Source organism: Sus scrofa, chromosome 1 (assembly GCF_054392235.1).
Source record: "Sus scrofa isolate SSC_HxYL_T2T_F1_AM1 chromosome 1, Sscrofa_HxYL_maternal_Yorkshire_Landrace_v2.0, whole genome shotgun sequence".
Taxonomy (NCBI): Eukaryota; Metazoa; Chordata; class Mammalia; order Artiodactyla; family Suidae; genus Sus; species Sus scrofa.
The window spans coordinates 155786023-155805255 of NC_139383.1; the positions used below are offsets into that span (position 1 = coordinate 155786023).

At 37.0% G+C, this 19233-nt stretch overlaps 1 protein-coding gene across 20 annotated transcripts in view; it reads right to left on the reverse strand.

Annotated features, from left to right (window-relative positions):
• TJP1 (tight junction protein 1) overlaps positions 1–19233 on the reverse strand; it is a 264401-nt gene that overhangs the window by 35831 nt on the left and 209337 nt on the right. For all 20 annotated transcript variants that reach the window (XM_021098856.2, XM_021098848.2, XM_021098836.2 and 17 more), the window contains 7 exon segments: positions 13127–13266; positions 11545–11650; positions 8788–8938; positions 3609–3717; positions 2206–2425; positions 1559–1743; positions 1363–1458 (listed from right to left, as the gene is read on the reverse strand). In XM_021098856.2, coding sequence (XP_020954515.2) covers positions 1363–1458; positions 1559–1743; positions 2206–2425; positions 3609–3717; positions 8788–8938; positions 11545–11650; positions 13127–13266 — 1007 coding nt within the window.

The window sequence follows — 19233 nt, forward strand, 5'->3', positions numbered from 1 at the left end:
TTCTAAGAAAATCATAAGTATGGAAAAAGCTGTATTCTTGACTATTTAAATCCTTTGGTATACAATGCAAAGCATACAACAGCAAGCAAAACATGGGCAGATTTCTGCATCTCTTGTATTAGTAAAATATAAATTTGAAACAACCTATACAAACTGCAAAAGGTTAATCAAACAACAAATTATACAACAGATAGTAAAATGAAAATATGGTATTACGAAGGAAAATGGGGAGTTCCCGTCGTGGCGCAGCGGTTAACGAATCCGACTAGGAACCATGAGGTTGCGGGTTCGATCCCTGCCCTTGCCCAGTGGGTTAAGGATCCAGTGTTGTCGTGAGCTGTGGTGTAGGTTGCAGACGCGGCGCGGATCCTGCGTTGCTGTGGCTCTGGTGTAGGCTGGTGGCCGCAGCTCCGATTGGACCCCTAGCCTGGGAACCTCCATATGCCGTGGGAGCGGCCCAAGAAATGGCAGTGGCCCAAGAAATGGCAAAAAGACAAAAAAAAAAAAAAAAAGAAGAAGAAGGAAAATGGGGTATAAACTTTTCTATACAGTACAACTAGAACTTCACAAAGGTATTATGTTTATGACAGATGGCAAGGGTGAAAGAAAATACAATCGGGTAAAATTTAGGCTGATGATAATACGTTAAAACTAATTTCTTACTTTTCTAAATATAGAATGTTTTTTTTTCTAATTAGGAAAAAAAGTTTTAAGTTTTTATATATAACTTCAAGCAAGCTTAGGTGGTCATAAATAAGTCTGTATATTTGAACTACCATAATAACTAAACAATGAAATAATCTGCAAGCAAAATTTGTAAGCTATTTAAAGCACTACATCCTCTGTATTTATGTTAATACTAACTTACTGTATATGACTGCAGTAACTGATACCATGAATCATGTTTTCATTACCTTTGGCATATTTGAGTAATTCTGTTAGCTTAGTGACTGAAAATACTGGACTCGAGCTAAAGAGAGTTGGGTTGAAAGCTAAGGGGTGTGACATTAGCCAGGTGTCATTGTGACACTCAAACTGAAGAGGGTTGGCAGTGGCCCAGTCACAACCACCCAAAAGCTCAGCTCGCCCAACTTCGGCATGGATATTCTAATCCCTGCCCCATGTGACATTACCAGGATTAAACAGGCAGTTTTCTTATGAAATTCAGTCATGAGTGGTTACTCTTCTTAAAGGGAACCGGAAGAGCAAGGACAGTCACTCAGATTTCCCTCCAAATTAAATCAGTGGGATAAACTGCAAAATTTTCACTTACGAAATGGGTGGATCAGATCCATCCTTCAGAGGAGTAGCTAGTAAAAAAAATACCCTCAACCTCATTAAGTCAATATTGGGACTACTTACTTGCGATCTGATAAATATCTGGTTCTTCTCTTGCCAGCTTTTCTCTGGCAACATCAGCTATTGGTCCAAAGATGGTTACAGGCCTCAGAAATCCAGCTGGGGAGAGATTCAAATGAAAATAGCACAGTTTACACTATTTCCTTCTTAGCCATACTGACATTAACAGTACTAGGCTAGTCTTTAGAACATAAACCACCTTCTCGAAGGACAACTCTCTCGTATGCAGGAAACTTGGTTTGGACTGGCTGAGCTGACAAGTCTTCCCTGCTCTTGCGAAGATTTCTTTTGGAGCTCCGAAGGCCTCGGAATCTCCAAAAGTCAGCGCGGTCTCCTCCTGCCGTTTTTGGAAGTGTGTATTGGACACTGGCTAACTGCTCAGCTCTAGACAAGAAATAAAGTAAGGTTGTTTTGAAAACAAAATGGAGAAAGACTTATAATGAAACAAATGCCAAAATACTGGATAAAACCACGTGCAGCTTCAATCTTAATGGTTATACTACAATAAAGTTTATACAGCTAAGACAGTTTTAGATATGGTAACAGTGAAAACTAAATTTTTTTTTTCCCCCCCATTTCTGGCTGCCCCACAGCACATGGAGTTCTTAGGCCAGGGATCAGATCTGAGCCGCAGTCTCGACCTCAGCTGCAGCAATGCCAGGTCCCCAAGCCACTGGGCCACATGGCACCTGGGGGATCAAACCCACATCCCAACGCTCCCAAGACACCACCAGTTGTGCTGTACCACAGTGGGAGCTCCTGAAAACTAATTCTTGATGTTACCAAGGCTTTTCAGTGGGCCTGAGATCTTGTCATCATTTACTTACTTTGCTCCATGATGCATACCTGTTCTTATTAGGGATGATGCCTCGTTCGACCTCCTTATGATTTTTGCCAATTCGAATAGCAAGCCAAGAGCCCAGTTTTCCATTGTACAGAGTGTCCACGACACGGAATACCTCTCCTTTGTTAAAACTAAGTCCATAGGGAGATTCCTTTTCATATTCAAAATGGGTTCTAATATAGAAAGAATCTCCCACATCCGACTCTACAATGCGACGGTAAACTAAAAGTAATCCAAAAAAAAAAATGTCAATAACTAGTGGGAAGAGAAATTACCTGAAGATGGTACTGATGATATTAACAAGAACAAAAACATTATCCCACATATGTTAAATCCTTACTAATTACTTATAGGCATTTTGTCTTATGTATATTCCCAGTCTCTCATGAAATGGGGGCCCCTGGCACTTCCATTTTGCAGATGAGAAGACAATGCAGATAGAGACCAAGCAACTTGTCCAAAGCTATGCATGTGCTTTCCATTTAAATCATCTTAAATTTGCTACAAACTTCACAGATGTTCCCATTTTCTAAATCAGTGGTTCTCAGGCAGCTTTGTTTCCCAGGGTATAGCTGGCACTATCTGGAGAAATTTTGATAACTGGCACTGTGTGCTGAGAGGCAGGCAAGTGTGTTACTGACATCTAATACTCACTAGAGGAAATGGATGCTTTTTCTTGTTTGTTTTTTTAGGGCTGCACCTATGGTATATGGAAGTTCCCAGGCTAGGGGTCGAATTGGAGCTGTAGTTGCCGGCCTATGTCACAGCCACAGCAATGCAGGATTGGAGCCATGTCTGCTACCTACACCACAACTCATGGAAATGCTGAATCCTTAACCCTCTGAGCAAAGCCAGGGACCAAACCCACATCCTCATGGATACTAGGTTGGGTTCGTTACCACCGAGCCATAACAGGAATGCCCACGGAGGCTTTTTAATAGCCTGAAGTACATAGAATAGCCTTCACAACAGAAAATTATTTGGTTCAAAACATCACTAGTGCCAAACTTGAGAAATCTTGTACTAAATGAAAAGTTTATCTATCTAAATCACAGAGAAAATGGGGTGTTCTCTTGAATTAATGCTAACAAACATCAGAATATATTGCTTAGATACATCAGTACAAAATTCAGAAGCTGACCATGTATAGTTTTGTCCACATACACTTGTGTGAGGAATATCAGAAAGTTTGGCTGGTCCTATTATTGTGCTGTGCTAATGACAATGAGTACAGTAAGACCCTGTGCCCCTAAATGACAAAATAAACAAACTCTCAAATTGAGATGAGCAAATTCATTTATCACTCTACTTTAAGTGATTTATTAAAACCACTGAAATTAAAATTCCTATTTAAGTCCTCAAACTTCTCCAGGTTTATTTTTTCAATTTTCTGATAGTATCTCACCATCCTTCTTCTTCTGAGCCAATATGGTCACTTCTTCTCCTTTCGGGAGGTCAAGTAGGAAAAGGACAGCTTCTTCTCTTATTATATTTGTAAAGTCCACATTATTTACCTGTTAAAATACATTTCACAAATTACTCTTGACCATATTTTAAGATGATAAAAATATGTATCTATGCAGGAAACAAATATTCCCAGAATTTAATTTGAAAAATATCCCACCTTCAAAAGTGGAAAATTTTATTCTACTCTGGAAAAAAGAATATACCCTAATTTAAAAGCAGAAACCAAGTAAACAATGTGAGTGAAGATGTAAATTCATTTAAATGGTCATCACAATTCATCCTAACGTTAAGAGACCATGTACTACAAAAATCTAACCAATTCAGACCAAAAAAGACAAGTTCTAATTCCAACTATTTATTATTATTGTAAAATCTCTAGATTTAAAATTTTATTTTTTTTATTTCAGCAGTAAAGAATCTTTTACTTGATGCTGAAGGTTGCAGGAACATCAAATGGATGATTTAAACAGTTTAACATTCCCATATGGTTTTCCAACACTGAGAACTCAGGAAAAAGATGGTTTTTGAATAGCTAAACATGCAAAAAATATAATACTACATTAATGAAGTGATAGGAACAGGGAGCAGATAAAACTGTGGATATCTAAACATACAACATGGCTTATAAACTTTGGAGTGACTTCAGAAAAAAAAATTTTTCTTTTTGGCTCTTCTATTTAGCATCAAGGAAAAAGAAGAGTGAGTTGATTAAAGCCACACAAATTTGAAAACAGTTCTGAGAACAAGTTGCTTAATTTTGCTCAGCCTCTACTTCTCTTTTTTTTAAGTAGCGTTGATTTACAATGTTTTTCAATTTTTGTGTACAACAAAGTGACCTAATCATACACAGTTCCCTGTGCTGTACAGCAAAACCCTATTGCCCATCCATTCCAAGTGTTACAGTTTGCATCCACCAACCACAAACTCCCTGTCCATTCCACTCCCTCTGCCCTGGCAACGTTTTAAGTTTTGTGAATGTTTATGTAAGAGCCCTACTTTTTATTAGCCTCTGAAAAAGAAATCAAAAGGAAACAGAAGAAATAATGCATGTACTATGCCATCGCAGTAAGGGCATCTGTATGAGGCATTGAGACTATATGAGGCCCAATGTCTGCAAAGTCAATATTTACTTATATTAGATGCTCCTAAGGAGCAAAAATGTAACATATCAAAATGTCATCAGTGATTCTGTGCAGGATTACAAATAGATTTTCTTCAATTCATCTTCTAGAAATTTTCCACATTAAAGAAAAAATTGCAACATGTACAACCTTTGATACAAAACAAAAATAAACCATCAAGGAAAACTTTTTAAATGATGTTATGCTCTGAATACTTCAGGGTATGAGGTGGGTAAGAGAATAGGTCTGTTTAATGATCCACACTGAATCTGAGAATAATGTAAATATAATCAGGAAGAATCACAATACAATGTCAGACAGAGGTCAGTAAGCCAGAAATGGTGCCTTGACTTTTTGACATGCAAAGTTTGAAGGGAAAGGAGCAGAATGAAAGTGGCCACAGGCAGCTGGCACAATTCTGAGGGAACTCAGAGAGAGATAAGAGGGAAAAAAGTTTCTGATTGTGGGCTGCTGCCTGAACTGACCAAACCCAAGAAGGAGACTGGGTAGCAAGACAGGAGCAGGGGACTGCTGACATTTCCCAAGTTTTAGGAAGAATGATGAGAGAATGCAGTGTTATTGAATCCAAGGAAGAAAGCTCTTCAGAAAGGATTACTTAAGGAGTTCCTGCTGTGGCCACTGGTAATATCTCCAAGGTGTCTAAGATTCGATCTCAGCCTGAGGAACCTCCATATGCCGAAAATGCAGCCAAAAAAAAAAAAAAAAAATTACTCAAGAAGGTCAAAACTGGGCTTTCCTAACTCTTTATCTTGTGGGGTATGAAACTTGAGAGCCAGAGTGAAGCTTACGAATGTGCATGATGGAAACCTCATCTCCTCATACCCAAGCCGTCTCTGGGGTAAAGAAGGTCCCACAGGCCACATGGTCTGCTGCAAAGATTACTTCCACTAGGGAGGAACACCTGATGTTCACCTACTGGCAAGTTGTGGCCCACAGCAGAGTCATACTAGCCTAAATGTTTAGGTCAACTTAATTAACTAGTGGCTATTACAGGGATCTAACATTTATCTTTTTGTAGGTTCTATGAACATGAATGATTAAAATGAATCCGAAACACCACCATGTGTAGAAACACTTAACATAAGCGGTAAACAAGCACAAATGGGAGAAGTTCCTATTGAGATTTAGTGGGCTAAGAACCCAACTAGTATCCATGAGGGTTCGGGTTTGATCCATGGCCTTGCTCAATGAATGGGTCAAGGATCCAGCATGGCCTCAAGCTGTGGTGTAAGTTGCAGAGATGACTTGGATCTGGAATTGCTGTGTCTGTGGCCAGCAGCTGCAGCTCTGATTCAATCCCTAGCCTGGGAACTTCCATATGCCGCATGTGTGTCTGTAAAAATAAAGTCTATTTAGGTCTTCTGCCCATTTTTCAACTGGATTGTTTGTTTTATTGCTGTTGAGTTTTATGAGTTGTTTATATATTTTGGAGATTGAGCACTTGTCGGCTGCACTGTTTAAAACTATTTTCTGGAGTTCCCGTTGTGGCGCAGTGGTTAACGAATCCGACTAGGAACCATGAGGTTGCAGGTTCGGTCCCTGCCCTTGCTCAGTGGGTTAACGATCCGGCGTTGCCGTGAGCTGTGGTGTAGGTTGCAGACGCGGCTCGGATCCCGTGTTGCTGTGGCTCTGGCGTAGGCCGGTGGCTACAGCTCCGATTCAACCCCTGGCCTGGGAACCTCCATATGCCGCGGAAGCGGCCCAAGAGATAGCAACAACAACAAACAACAACGACAAAAGGCAAAAAAACAAAAACAAAAACAAACAAACAAAAAAAACTATTTTCTCCCACTCTCCCTTTTTTTTTTTTTTTTTTATGGTTTCCCTTGCTGTGCAAAAGCTTGTAAGTTTGATTAGATCCCATTGGTTTATTTTTGTTTTTATTTCTGTTGCCTTGGGAGGGAGACTGACCTAAGAAAACATTTATACAGTTGATGTTAGAGAATGTTTTGCCTATGTTCTCTTCTAGGAGTTTGATGGTGTCGTCTTATGTTTAAGTCTTTAAGACATTTTGAGTTTGTTTTTGTGCAGTGTGAGGGTGTGTTCTAGTTTCAATGATTTACATGCAGTGGTCCAGTTTTCCCAGCACCACTGGCCAAAGAAACTCTCCTTTTCCCATTTTATATTCTTGCCTCCTTTGTCGATGATTAATTGACCACATGTGTCTGGGTTTATTTCTAGGTTCTCGATTCTGTTCCATTGGTCTGTATGTCTATTTTTGTACCAGTACCACACTGCCTTGATTACTGTAGCTTTGTAATATTGTCTGAAGTCTGGGAGATTTATGCCTCTGCTTGGTTTTTTTTCCTTGAAGTTTGCTTTGGCAATTCTGGGTCTTTTGGGTTCCATATAAATTTTTGGATTATTTGTTCTAATTCTGTGAAAAAATATCATGGGTAATTTGATAGGAACTGCACTTAATCTGTAGATTGCTTTGGGTAGTATGGCCATTATAACAATATTAATTCTTCCAATCCAGAAGCATGGAATATCTTTCCATTTCTTTGAATCCTCTTTAATTTCCTCGATTAATGTTTTATAGTTCTCAGTGTATTATAAGTCTTTCACCTCCTTGGTTAGGTTTATTCCTGGGTATTTAATTTTTGGGGGTCGATTTTTAAAGGTACTATATTTTTATATTCCTTTTCTAATATTTCATTGTTAGTATAGAGAAACGCAACTGATTTCTGAATATTAATCTTGTATCATGCTACTTGACTGCATTTGTTGATCAGTTCGAGTAGTTTCTGTGTGGAGTCATTAGGGTTTTCTGTATATTAGTATCATGTCGTCTGAATATAGTAACAATTATACCTCCTCTTTTCCAATTTGGATAGCTTTTTTATTTTTTTTGATGATTGATGTGGCTAGGACAGATGGCCAACAGGCATGTGAAAAAATGCCCTAATTATTAGAGAAATGCAAATCAAAACTACAATGAAGTATCACCTCACACCAGTTAGAATGGCTATCATTAATAAGTCTATATATAATAAATGATAGAGAGGGTATGAAGAAAAGAGAACCCTCCTACACTGTTGGTGGGAATGTAAACTGGTACAACCACTATGGGAAACAGTATGGAGGTACCTCAGAGAATTAAATATGGAATTACCACATGATCCAGCAATCCTGTTCCTGGGCATATTTTCAAACAAAACTTTCCTTCAAAAAAATACATGCATCCCTATGTTCACTGAAGCACTATTCACAAGAGCCAAGACATGGAAACAACCCAAATGTCCAGACAGATGAATGGATTAAGAAGATGTGGTACATATATACAATGGAATACTACTCAGCCATAAAAAAGAACAAAATAATGCCATTTGCAGCAACATGGACGGAACCAGTGATTCTCATACTAAGTGAAATAAGTTAGAAAAAGACAAATACCATATGATATCACTTACATGTAGAATCTAAAATATGGCACAAATGAACCTATCCACAGAACAGAATCAAACTCATGGACAGAGAGAAGAGACCTGTGATTGCCAAGAGGGAGGGAGTAGGATGGACTGGGAGTTTGGGGTTAGTAGACACCAAATATTGCATCTGGAATAGATAAGCAATGAGGTCCCCCTATAGAGAACAGGGAACTATATCCAATCACTTGTGATGGAACATGACGGAAGATACTACGAGAAAAAGAATGCATATATGTGTATGTATAATTGGGTCATTTTGTTGCACAGCAGAAACTGACAGAACATTATAAATCAACTATAATAATAGTAATAATAATAACAGTAGTAATAATAATAATAATAATAATAAAACCCAATCAGAAATGTGGGCTGGGAAGGGCCAAGTCCAATACAACCAAGATCTGATGGATTCTTAATCTGAAGGTTTAATAGGTTCAAGACTTATAAGAGATTACAAGCTAATTATAATAGGTCCGCTGTGTTTGATGTCTTTCTCTAGAGTTCTAAGTATTCTGAAACCACATGAGTTGAGACACTGACATACCCTGAGAATCTGATCACCCTCTTCTAAGCCTTCTTTGGCAGCAGGGCTGTCTTCAAGAACGCCAGCTACAAATATTCCAACGTCATTTCCACCAGCCAGTCGCAAACCCACACTATCACCTTTTCTGAATTTTACTAACTTCATGCTGGGCCTGTTAAAGCAAGTATTTCATTTGAAACAGTTAAAGGAAGCTTGAAAAGTTATAGCAAATTGTTACAACGAAGACCATATTTAGAATAAGGACCATGGTCCCTCTGAAATTTCCAGAATTCCAAATCAGAATTAATACCACTTTAAAAAAAATTTTGATTAACAAAATAAGTTTTGAAATATCCATGTTAAATATGTAAGTACTGTTTTATATAATAATTTATAAAATTACTTCATAAAAACAATGTTTTCCCAATGCTGAATCTTGATTATATATGGTACATTACCAATAGCTAAAAAATCTTCCATTTTTTCCATCCCAATTCATACCACACAATCTCTACTGAATAACTGAGAAGTACTGCTTTACAAAGGCAGAACCTGAAGCATAAATTGACAAATTTTCCTAAAGTCAGGAACTCAAAATTAGGCTCTAAGTATTATATTCTACAACCAATAAACACTAGTTTTGAAACTTTGCAGTTGGGGGACTCTGGGTAGTTCACACAGATCACTTACTCTGCAGCCCCTTTGAATTTTAAAGGAAAAACTTATCATCATTCAGCTTTTTTGGATTAGCCCCATATTTAATCTCTGCCCCCTTCTTAACAGAGAGAGAATGGAAAAGAATTAATGCAGGCACATTCTTCTTTTACCAGTGTAACATCAAAACTTGTGGCATTCCTAAAACGAATACTGAAGAAAGCCTCAGAAGAATGCCTAAACAGAAACATAACCACACACTGTCCTTTAGGGTAATTAATTACAACTTACATACGTAATTACAAATCACCCCTTCCTAGTTTCCATAACCATCCCACACTCTGAGCCAAGAAGACATGCAATTCTTTTAACTGTTATATAATGTAGAAAAAGTCATTTCCCTCTTAATTTACTAAGTAACAATGAACAAATAATTAGGAATAGTAACTAAAAACCACAAATCAAACACATGGATGAATGAGTTGAGGGACCAGAGATATCTAGTTCTATAAAACTAACTAAAGACCACCATAGCTTTCAGAACTTGTATTCACATTTGATCCAGTTTTCTTCATGTGGAACCAACATTATCTAGACATAAAGCTAAGAGCTGGCAGGTCAGGTGAGGTTACTTACTGCCAGGACTGGTGGTATCCTTAGTTTCCCTGAAACTATTTACCAGTCTTATTATGGGGGGTGTGAGTTCCTTGTGTTGTGGGATCCTACTTTCCACCTGTGTAAAGCACCTTCTCCAAATTCCTCTCCCAAGTCAACTGCACAGAGAGCTTTTTTAAACATTTCCTTAAAGTCCTCTCCTAACCATGACCAACCTAGTGTACAGTCTGCACCCTTCAGTAAAATCTGCCTTTTAAAAACCACTGTTCAAGGACAGCTTTAGATACAATCTCAGGGTCTTGTGCCCTAGATGCCTAATACTTTACATAACAGCAAAGAGCGGACTCACTACTTCTGCCTCATATCCATTTGCTGAACGTGAATGAATAACCACACCTTTCTGGGCTTAGTTATAAATCCTGCTCACATCCTCAATTCTCTTTGGTATCTGTTCTTCAGGGCTATCTCAGGGAAACAGGTCAGTGGAATCTAATCATTCCAGTTTTCTTACAATTTAAAGAGTCAGGGACCCTCTCAGGCAATTTTCAAGAAAGGAAAAGAAGGGTCAGTTCCTTCACAATTTATAAAATTCTGAATTACCAGTTACCTAATAATAAAAACGTACAATTTTCAACTTGTGATACTCACCTATTTCAGGAGGTATTTCTCTCTACCAAGTAGGGTCTTACTGTTAACAACCAAATTTTCTTTAGCAGAGAAAACAGATAAGAGCAGGGGTCTAGATCTAACCTACTTCAGGAAAAGTAATTTTCCATTACTCACATCATGTCCCCTTTACCACAGGGGCAACAAAAAACTAATCTGATGATCATGACGGTTTGAAATCCCATTATAAAATTTATACCTCAATCTAAGTATATAAAATGTAAACTATTAAAAGGTGTGTAATATCAAAAACTTACTTTTGAATTGCTGACTAATCTAGAACAGATTCTCCACCAGAGGTGATTCTGCCTGCAGGAAACATGTGGCAACATCTGGAGATAATTTTAGTAATACAACTGGGGCATGTGCTGCTGGCAGCCCGTGACCAAGGATGATGCTAAGCACGCCAAAGTGTATAGGACAGTCCACCATGATGAACAATGACCTGGCCCTGAATGTTAATAGTGCTGAGACAGGAAGAAAACACTAATTTCTTAAAAAAAAAAAAAAAGAACAACAACCAAAAAACCAAAACGCTAGGGATTTTTAGTGCCTGTGAAAATTCTTATGTTCAAATAGAAAACAATTTTCTAATTTTGTAATCCCTCACCTAAAAACAGTGGTGAGAGAGAAGTAAACATCCGAATGTTTCTCTGCTGTTCTCTAATTTCTGATTCTATCATATAAATAATTTAAAAAATCCAAACAAAACCCTAACCATAGCATTAAACAGTATATACTATTTTTTCAAGTTTATGTAAATTTCATTCATAATTGAATTTTCACTTTAAATTATGCTTAGTGATGGGCAGAGAAGACAACATAAGGTTAAAGTCATGTTACCGAAGAATTCCATCTTCATGAGTTGAATTAGGTAGGATACCATCAGATGGACTGACAGGTAAATCCACGTCTGGTTGTCCAACTTGGGCATACACAGGCTTTGGTTCTAAAAGAAAATTTCAACTGTGTAGGAATCACTTTACAAAATGGAATAATAATGTAAGCAACCACTAAAATAACCAAACAATAAGAAGTCTACAAAATACAGCAAAAACATAAGTTCAGAGAAGCTGATCAGTAACATATTTATCATACATACTGTGGGTGACTAAGAGTATAGGCTGTACTATCTGCATTCAGATCCTAACTCTACTTAAGACCTGTGGGACAATGGGCAAGCAAGTTCACCATACTATTAGAGTACAGTTCATAGTTATAAATTCTGAATTCTTTACAAGTATACATGTTACATGTTCACCTGTCTTTTCCATAGCTCCACTTGTTAAAGTTTGAAAAATCTATTTTCAAGATTTCTTAACATGTTGTGGCTTAGTGGGTTAAGAATCTGACACAGTGTCCATGAGGATGTGGGTTCAATCTGTGGCCTTGCTCAGCAGGTTAAGGACCTGGCGTTGCAATGAGCTGTGGTGTAGGTTAAAGACACAGCTCAGATCTGGCATGGCTGTGGCATAGACCAGCAGCTGCAGCTCTGATTTGACCCCTAGCCTGGGGACTTCCACAAGCCACAGGTGCAGCCATTTAAAAAAAAGAGAGGGAAAGAATCCCTATATCTCTCTGTTAAGACTGTCAAATTAGCCTTCTTTCTACACTGTGGTAAAATAAATTTATTTATTTATTTTTGTCTTTTTAGGGCTGCACCTGCGGCATATAGAGGTTCCCAGGCTAGGGGTCCAATTGGAGCTGTAGCCTCTGGCCTACACCATAGCCACAGCAATGCGAATCCGAGCCACATCTGTGACCTAGGCATCATACCTCACCACAACACCGGATCCTTAACCCACCCCCACCAGGTGAGGCCAGGGATCAAACCTACATCCTCATGGATGCTAGTCAGATTCGTTTCCACTGAGCCACAATGGGAACTCCTAAAATTTACTTTAAATATTGACAGTGCTGCCATTAAACAAGCAGAGCAAAGAGAATCTGAAAGGAAGACTTGAGAGAGATTAGAATCAGAATCTCCAGGCCTTTCCAACAGCCAGATAGCAGAACCTTGCAAATTCCTGTGTGTGGTCTAATATACATCCTTACACAATATACTTTATAAAGTATTTGTGAAAACACTTTCAATAGGCAAGATAACTTTTAAAAATATCTTAAGCCAATCTAATGTTTCTGTTTAATGCTAGAAAACAGATTCACTCACTGTAAATTACTGTTGAACACAAATAATTTCTACCTGGATAGTTAACAAAACTAAAAAACATTCATGAAAATCTCCTAATCTATGCCAACCTCCTACCCCAAAGAAAATGTTGGCAGTCAAGTACAGAAAAATTCACATGTGGGTAGTAGGTATTTAGCAGCAGTAATAATAACTGCATCTTTATATTTTCTATGAATACTGATAATTTCACCAAACTACAGATGTTTTCCTGCACTTTGGATTTTCTAGGCATACCTGGAAGAGTGGGTGCTTGTTTCTCATTTCTTTCAACTATAACTTCTTCCACTGTTTTAGATGTATGATCATCTGCATGCTTTACAGGAGTTGAGATTGCCCCGGGTTTAGTAGTTCTCTCCTCCTCTCTGCTCCGGAGACTATAAAGCAGCAAAATAAAAAATTATGAACATAAGATGATTGTGAACATCATTTGTAAAGAATGTAAGAATAGCCCAGACAATGACAAAAAGGATGACAAGGGACTTGCTCTAACCTATTAAAATATTGTAAAAACCAAGTAATTAAGATTAGAGTGGAGTTCCTGTTGTGGCTCAGCATATTAGGAACCCAACTAGCACAATGAGGATGGGGGTTTGATCCCTGGCCTTGCTCACTGGGTTAAGGATCTGGCGTTGCCATGAGCCATGGCACAGGTTCAGATCTGGCATTGCTGTGGTTGGGGAATAGGCCATCGGCTACAGCTCAATTTGACCCCTAGCCTGGGAACCTCCATATGCCATGAGAGTGGCCCTTAAAAAGACAAAAAAAAAAAAAAAAAAAAAAAAAGGGGGTTAGAGTGGTACTGACATAGGAAGAGACAAATAGATCAATGTGACGAAACAGAAAATGGAGAAATACATCCACAGTACCAAAGATTATTATGGAAGCAGCAGCCCAAAATTATTGGAAAAGAATACATTTTAATGTTAGGACAATTATGTTAGGACAATTGTTCACAAATTTAGAAAAATTAGATCTCTATGCATATCAATGACAAATATAAACCAATTTCAGAGCGAATTAAGTCCTAAACATATAATATATATTAAAAATTTTATTACCGAAAATAGAGGTGCAATGCACAAAAGCCATAATACATCAACAAGTGAATACATAAAACATGCATGCAAAAAATTGGAAAAATATCAGGTTGAACCAAATGAAATATTTCTGAAATTCCAACAACTGAATATTAGCAATTTGACCTGTCATAAGAGTTCAATATTAAGACTGTATATTGATCTAACAATACATAAAATGAGAATGTGATACTTAAGACTATTTAAGGAAATTTCAGAACATTAGTTTAAAAGACATAATTTAAAAAAAAAAAAAGAACAAATTCCTTGGTAAGTGGCAATTCACCAAAAAGGATACACAAACAACATAAAAACATATTCAACCTCACTAGCAACTAGGGAAATGCAAATAAATAGAAATGATCTCATTATTCATAAGAATTTTCAAATAACATCAACTGAAAGGAAGGACATGGGGAAACACTCATACAAGGATGGTAAAAAGAAATATAAAAATTAAGTATACAACTACTTGAGGGGAAAATGGGAGTTATTTACTCAAACAAAAAAGATGCAAATATGCAATAACCTGCAATCCTACTCTTAGGTTCATCCTAGAGAAATATCTATATGTCCAAGAAGACATTCTTAGAGTATTCTCAGTTTTACTAACAATAAACAATCAAAACTAAATGTCCATCAACAGTTTCTCCAGAAAAATACAAATTATAAAGGGACGATATTTATTTATTTATTTATTTAGGGCCACAGTGTGGCATATGGAAGTTCCCAAGCTAGGGGTCAAATTGGAGCTACGGCTGCTGGGCCATCCAAAATCCAGATTCGAGCCATCCCTGTGACCTACACCACAGCTCTCGGCAACGCTGGATCCTTAACCCACTGAGCAGGGCCAAGGACTGAACCCATATCCTCATGGATACTAGTAGGATTCACTTCCATTGATCCATGACAGGAACTCCCTATATTTATTTTTTTAAAAGAGGCCAAAAAATACATCTCATGTAAAAAGACAGATCAAGATCCACCATTTAAAAAGGTATTAGGGGAGTGGGTAACGAATCTGACTAGGAACCATGAGGTTGCAGGTTCGATCCCTGGCCTCGTCCAGTGGGTTAAGGATCTGTGATGCAGGTCGCAGATGCGGCTCGGATCCTGTGTTGCTGTGGCTCTGGAGTAGGCCAGTGGCTACAGCTCTGATTCGACCCCTACCCTGGTAACCTCCACATGCCATAGGTTCAGCCCTAGAAAAGACAAAAAGAGAAAAAATAAAAAATAATAAAAAGGTATTAGGTATAGAAGGTTCTGTGGCTAAGTTTTTCCAACTCTGAAAAAACCAGATAATTTGTTTCTTCAATTACCCTAGACCATAGAAAAATACAGAAAATCCCTAATTTTTAAAAACTTTTTATTACAGAAAATTCCAAACACACATAGTAATACAGAGAAGAATATCATAAAAATCTTGTGTACCTATCCAAAAAATTTTCAACATTCATTGATCAGCGATTTAATCTGAGGCTAACAGAACCTTAACACTCAAACCTCGACAATTAACAGTACAAAAAGGCCTACGCCATAGCCAGAGCAATGCCAGATCCGAGCAGCATCTGCGACCTACACCACAGCTGACAGCACTGTCGGATCCTTAACCCACTGAGCGAGGCCAGGGATCAAACCCTCAACCTCATGGTTCCTAGATGGATTTGTTTCCACTGCATCATGACAGGAACTCCACAAAAGGTATTTTAAAACATGAATGGAGGAAAAATTCTAAATAAAACTGGCTAAGGGAGCACTGCAGTAAAAATTATTATATAATAGCCAATTCTCGATATTTGAATTATTACTATATACTGGCCAGGGTTGTTTCAAGAGTGAAAGGCTAGTTCAACATTAGAAATCCATCACATAATTACATCCAAACATTACAGAAAAAAAATGTTAATACTGGCCAAAGAGGCAAGTGAAAACAATCAACAGCCACTCCTAACAAAACCACTAGTAAAGCAAAGATACAGGCAATGCAATTAATAATGGGACCACTGTCCAAAACCAAGAGCTATTATTCCACATTAAGTAGTGAGATGCTGAATGTATGTACTCTAAAATTAGTAAAAGCACAGTGATACCTGCCAACACTACTGTTATTTACCACTATGTGGAGGCTCAGATGACACAATCATGACATAATGCACCTGAAATAGTGGGGGGGGGGACTTTAGTGAGTATAAAAGAATACTAAAAAATTATTTGAAATAAGAGAATTTTAATTATGTTTTTAAAAAAAACAACATATTTTTTAACATCCTTAACAATCAGATGGAACGAAAAGAAAATGTGCCAGCAACAATAGCATTAAAAATTAAGTCTATACAGTCTTAGACTAAATAAGCAAGATAAAAATTCAAAAGCCATAGAAGAAAAAAAAAAATGAATTCACTAGACTGAAAACGTTAATTGCACAGAAAAAGATATTATGCAGACTTTCATTTACCAAAAGAGCTACTACTAACTGATGAAAAACTGAAGAAAAAAAAAAAAAAAAAACCCAACGGAAAAATGAGCAACAGACATGAACCAGGAAGTTCACTGAGGAAGAAATCCAATGATCATTAATATTACAAAAAGATGCTCAGTTCCACTACCAGTCAGGAAATTGTCAATTTAAAATCAGGAGTAACCATTTTAGAACCATCAGAGTGGTAAATATGGAATTCTGAGAAACAAATGTACAAACTACTTCTGGAAAGTAATCTGACACTAACCCATGAAAAAATTTAAATACCAGCACACTCTTTAATCCTTTTAGAAATGAAAAGAGAAATTAAATTCTTCTAGAATGAAATCGAGGATGAAAATGCTTATACAACACTATTTTGCATGAAGACCTAGAAACAGACTTTCTGTAATATGGAAAATTTCTCATCAAAATAGTAATAAGCTGGAAGGATATTTAACTGCGTTAAATAAAATAAGCTACTGCTGGGGGATAAAGTGCAGAGCTTGAACGATAAAATTATTTTAAAAACACACAGATTTGTATAATGCTACATGTTTGACTGTGAAGAAAAGCTTAATTCAAGACAGTGAGAAATGGGAAGAGGTGGAGTGGGCAGATTTCGTCAATTTTACTTGTTCTAATGAGCATATGTGGCTTTCATAACAAAGATAAAAACTAAAATATTAAAACAAGTTACAATTAAATAGTTTTAACGAGAGATATGAAAAAAGCCCCCCCCCCAATACGAGGAACAAACTGCAGAATATATGTGGTGTGACACCACTGAGGTATTAAAGGTAACTCTCTGCAGATCCACAAATACATGCCCACACTACAAGGAGAAAGATCTATAGATGGACTAAGGCCAACAGTGGTTCAGGGAAAGAAGCAAACAAATCAGCCCAAGCCCAGAGAAACAGTAGATTTTTCTCCATTATTTCAACTTTCATTAGAAAATATTTACATAGTACCTACACAGATTGAAATGTCTTTAGATATTTTAAAGGTTAAAATATTTTAAAATAATGTTCATTATTTTAAAAATGGAATTAAGTCTAACTTTAAACAAAGAATTTGGTTCTATTAATGCACATTATTAGCAATCTTCTACCGAGTCTCTATTTTCATACTCGTTTAACTACTCTGTGGGAGTGTATTTCAGTTTTAAATTTAATATATACATATATATATATTTTAAATGAGCCACATGTAAGTAAAACAGTCTTTTAGAAAAAAATTACAAAGCCATATTTTCTAACTCAAATCAGAATGAACTACTTTTAATGATAAAAAGGTTAAAATTTTTAGCTACTGCTTATGTAATAAAATATCACATACAATTAGTCTAACTATAAATACATACAACTAAACCTTATCCCCAAATTGCTCCAGGTGCTTCAGAATAGGGCAATACAAAATAAATTCTCCCCACATTCTTTGCATTAAAAAAATGCAAAAGATACTAACATGATCATTTTGAAGAAAGAGAATGAGCATAAATAACTACATACTTTTTTAAAACAGTTCTACAGACTTCTGGTGCTCTGCAATAAACTTCCAACTATTTGCTTAAAAAAGATCAAAATACAACCATTTCCAATTGATTTTCTTCTTCCTTATAACTTTAAAACCTAAATTTAAAATGTGACTCGGAGTTCCCGTCGTGGCACGGTGGTTAATGAATCCCACTAGGAACCATGAGGTTGCAGGTTTGATCCCTGGCCTTGCTCAGTGGGTTAAGGATCTGGCATTGCTGTGTGCTGTGGTGTGGGTCGCAGATGCAGCTCGGATCCCGCTTTGCTGTGGCTCTGGCGTAGGCCGATGGCTACAGCTCCGATTACACCTCCAGCCTGGGAACCTCCATATGCTGCAGGAAGTGGCCCTAGAAAAGGCAAAAAGACAAAATAAATAAATAAAATATGACTAAGTGACATTAATGATAACTATCGTCCTGATAACTCAGAATCAATAATACTTTAATCTGAACATCCCCAACGATAATCAAGACTGTTGTTCAATAGGGCTCTTGCTCTGCATAGCACACTAAACTTCCACTAAGTATTTTCATTTCATCTTTGGCTAATTTTCATACAATATTAGTACTTTTCTTTAATATTCTTTTTACAACATAACATTTCAGATGGGTGGAACTCATCATTTTATTAAATTTTTCATGTAATTAAGGTCTGGAAAAATCATTCCTTCCTTTTACTGCATTTCCGTTACCTACCAAAAGATGGAGGCACTATTCAGTACATGTACATCTAAAGCAGTGCAGTTAACAGAATTATGAAGCAAGTCATTTATGTAATTTAAAATTTTCTAGGATCCATATTAAATAAACAGGGAGAAAACAATATATTTAATTTAACCCAATATGGCCAAATATTATTTAAGTAATCAATACAAATTATTAATGAAGTATTTCACACATTCTTTTTCGTGTACTCAGTCATCCAAATCCAACGCATACTTCATACTGAAAATAGACACTTAGAATACAATTTAGGCTGGCCACATTTCAAATGCCACTAGCGACACTTCACATGTGGCTAAGCGGCAATGGTGTTAGGCAATGTAGATCTAGAGTAATAGTACAGAACATAGTAATCAACTTTTCCAAACACTTTAAATGTTCTAATATGACCAAATTTGACTGTTAAGTCTACTACAAGACAATAAGAATTTAGACACACAGAATTAGCCTACCATCACTGGCAATTATTGAAAGAAACTGGTGAGGCCATAAAAATGAAAATACATTTTTCCCAAACCTTCCTCACATAATTCTACCCTAATGGCTC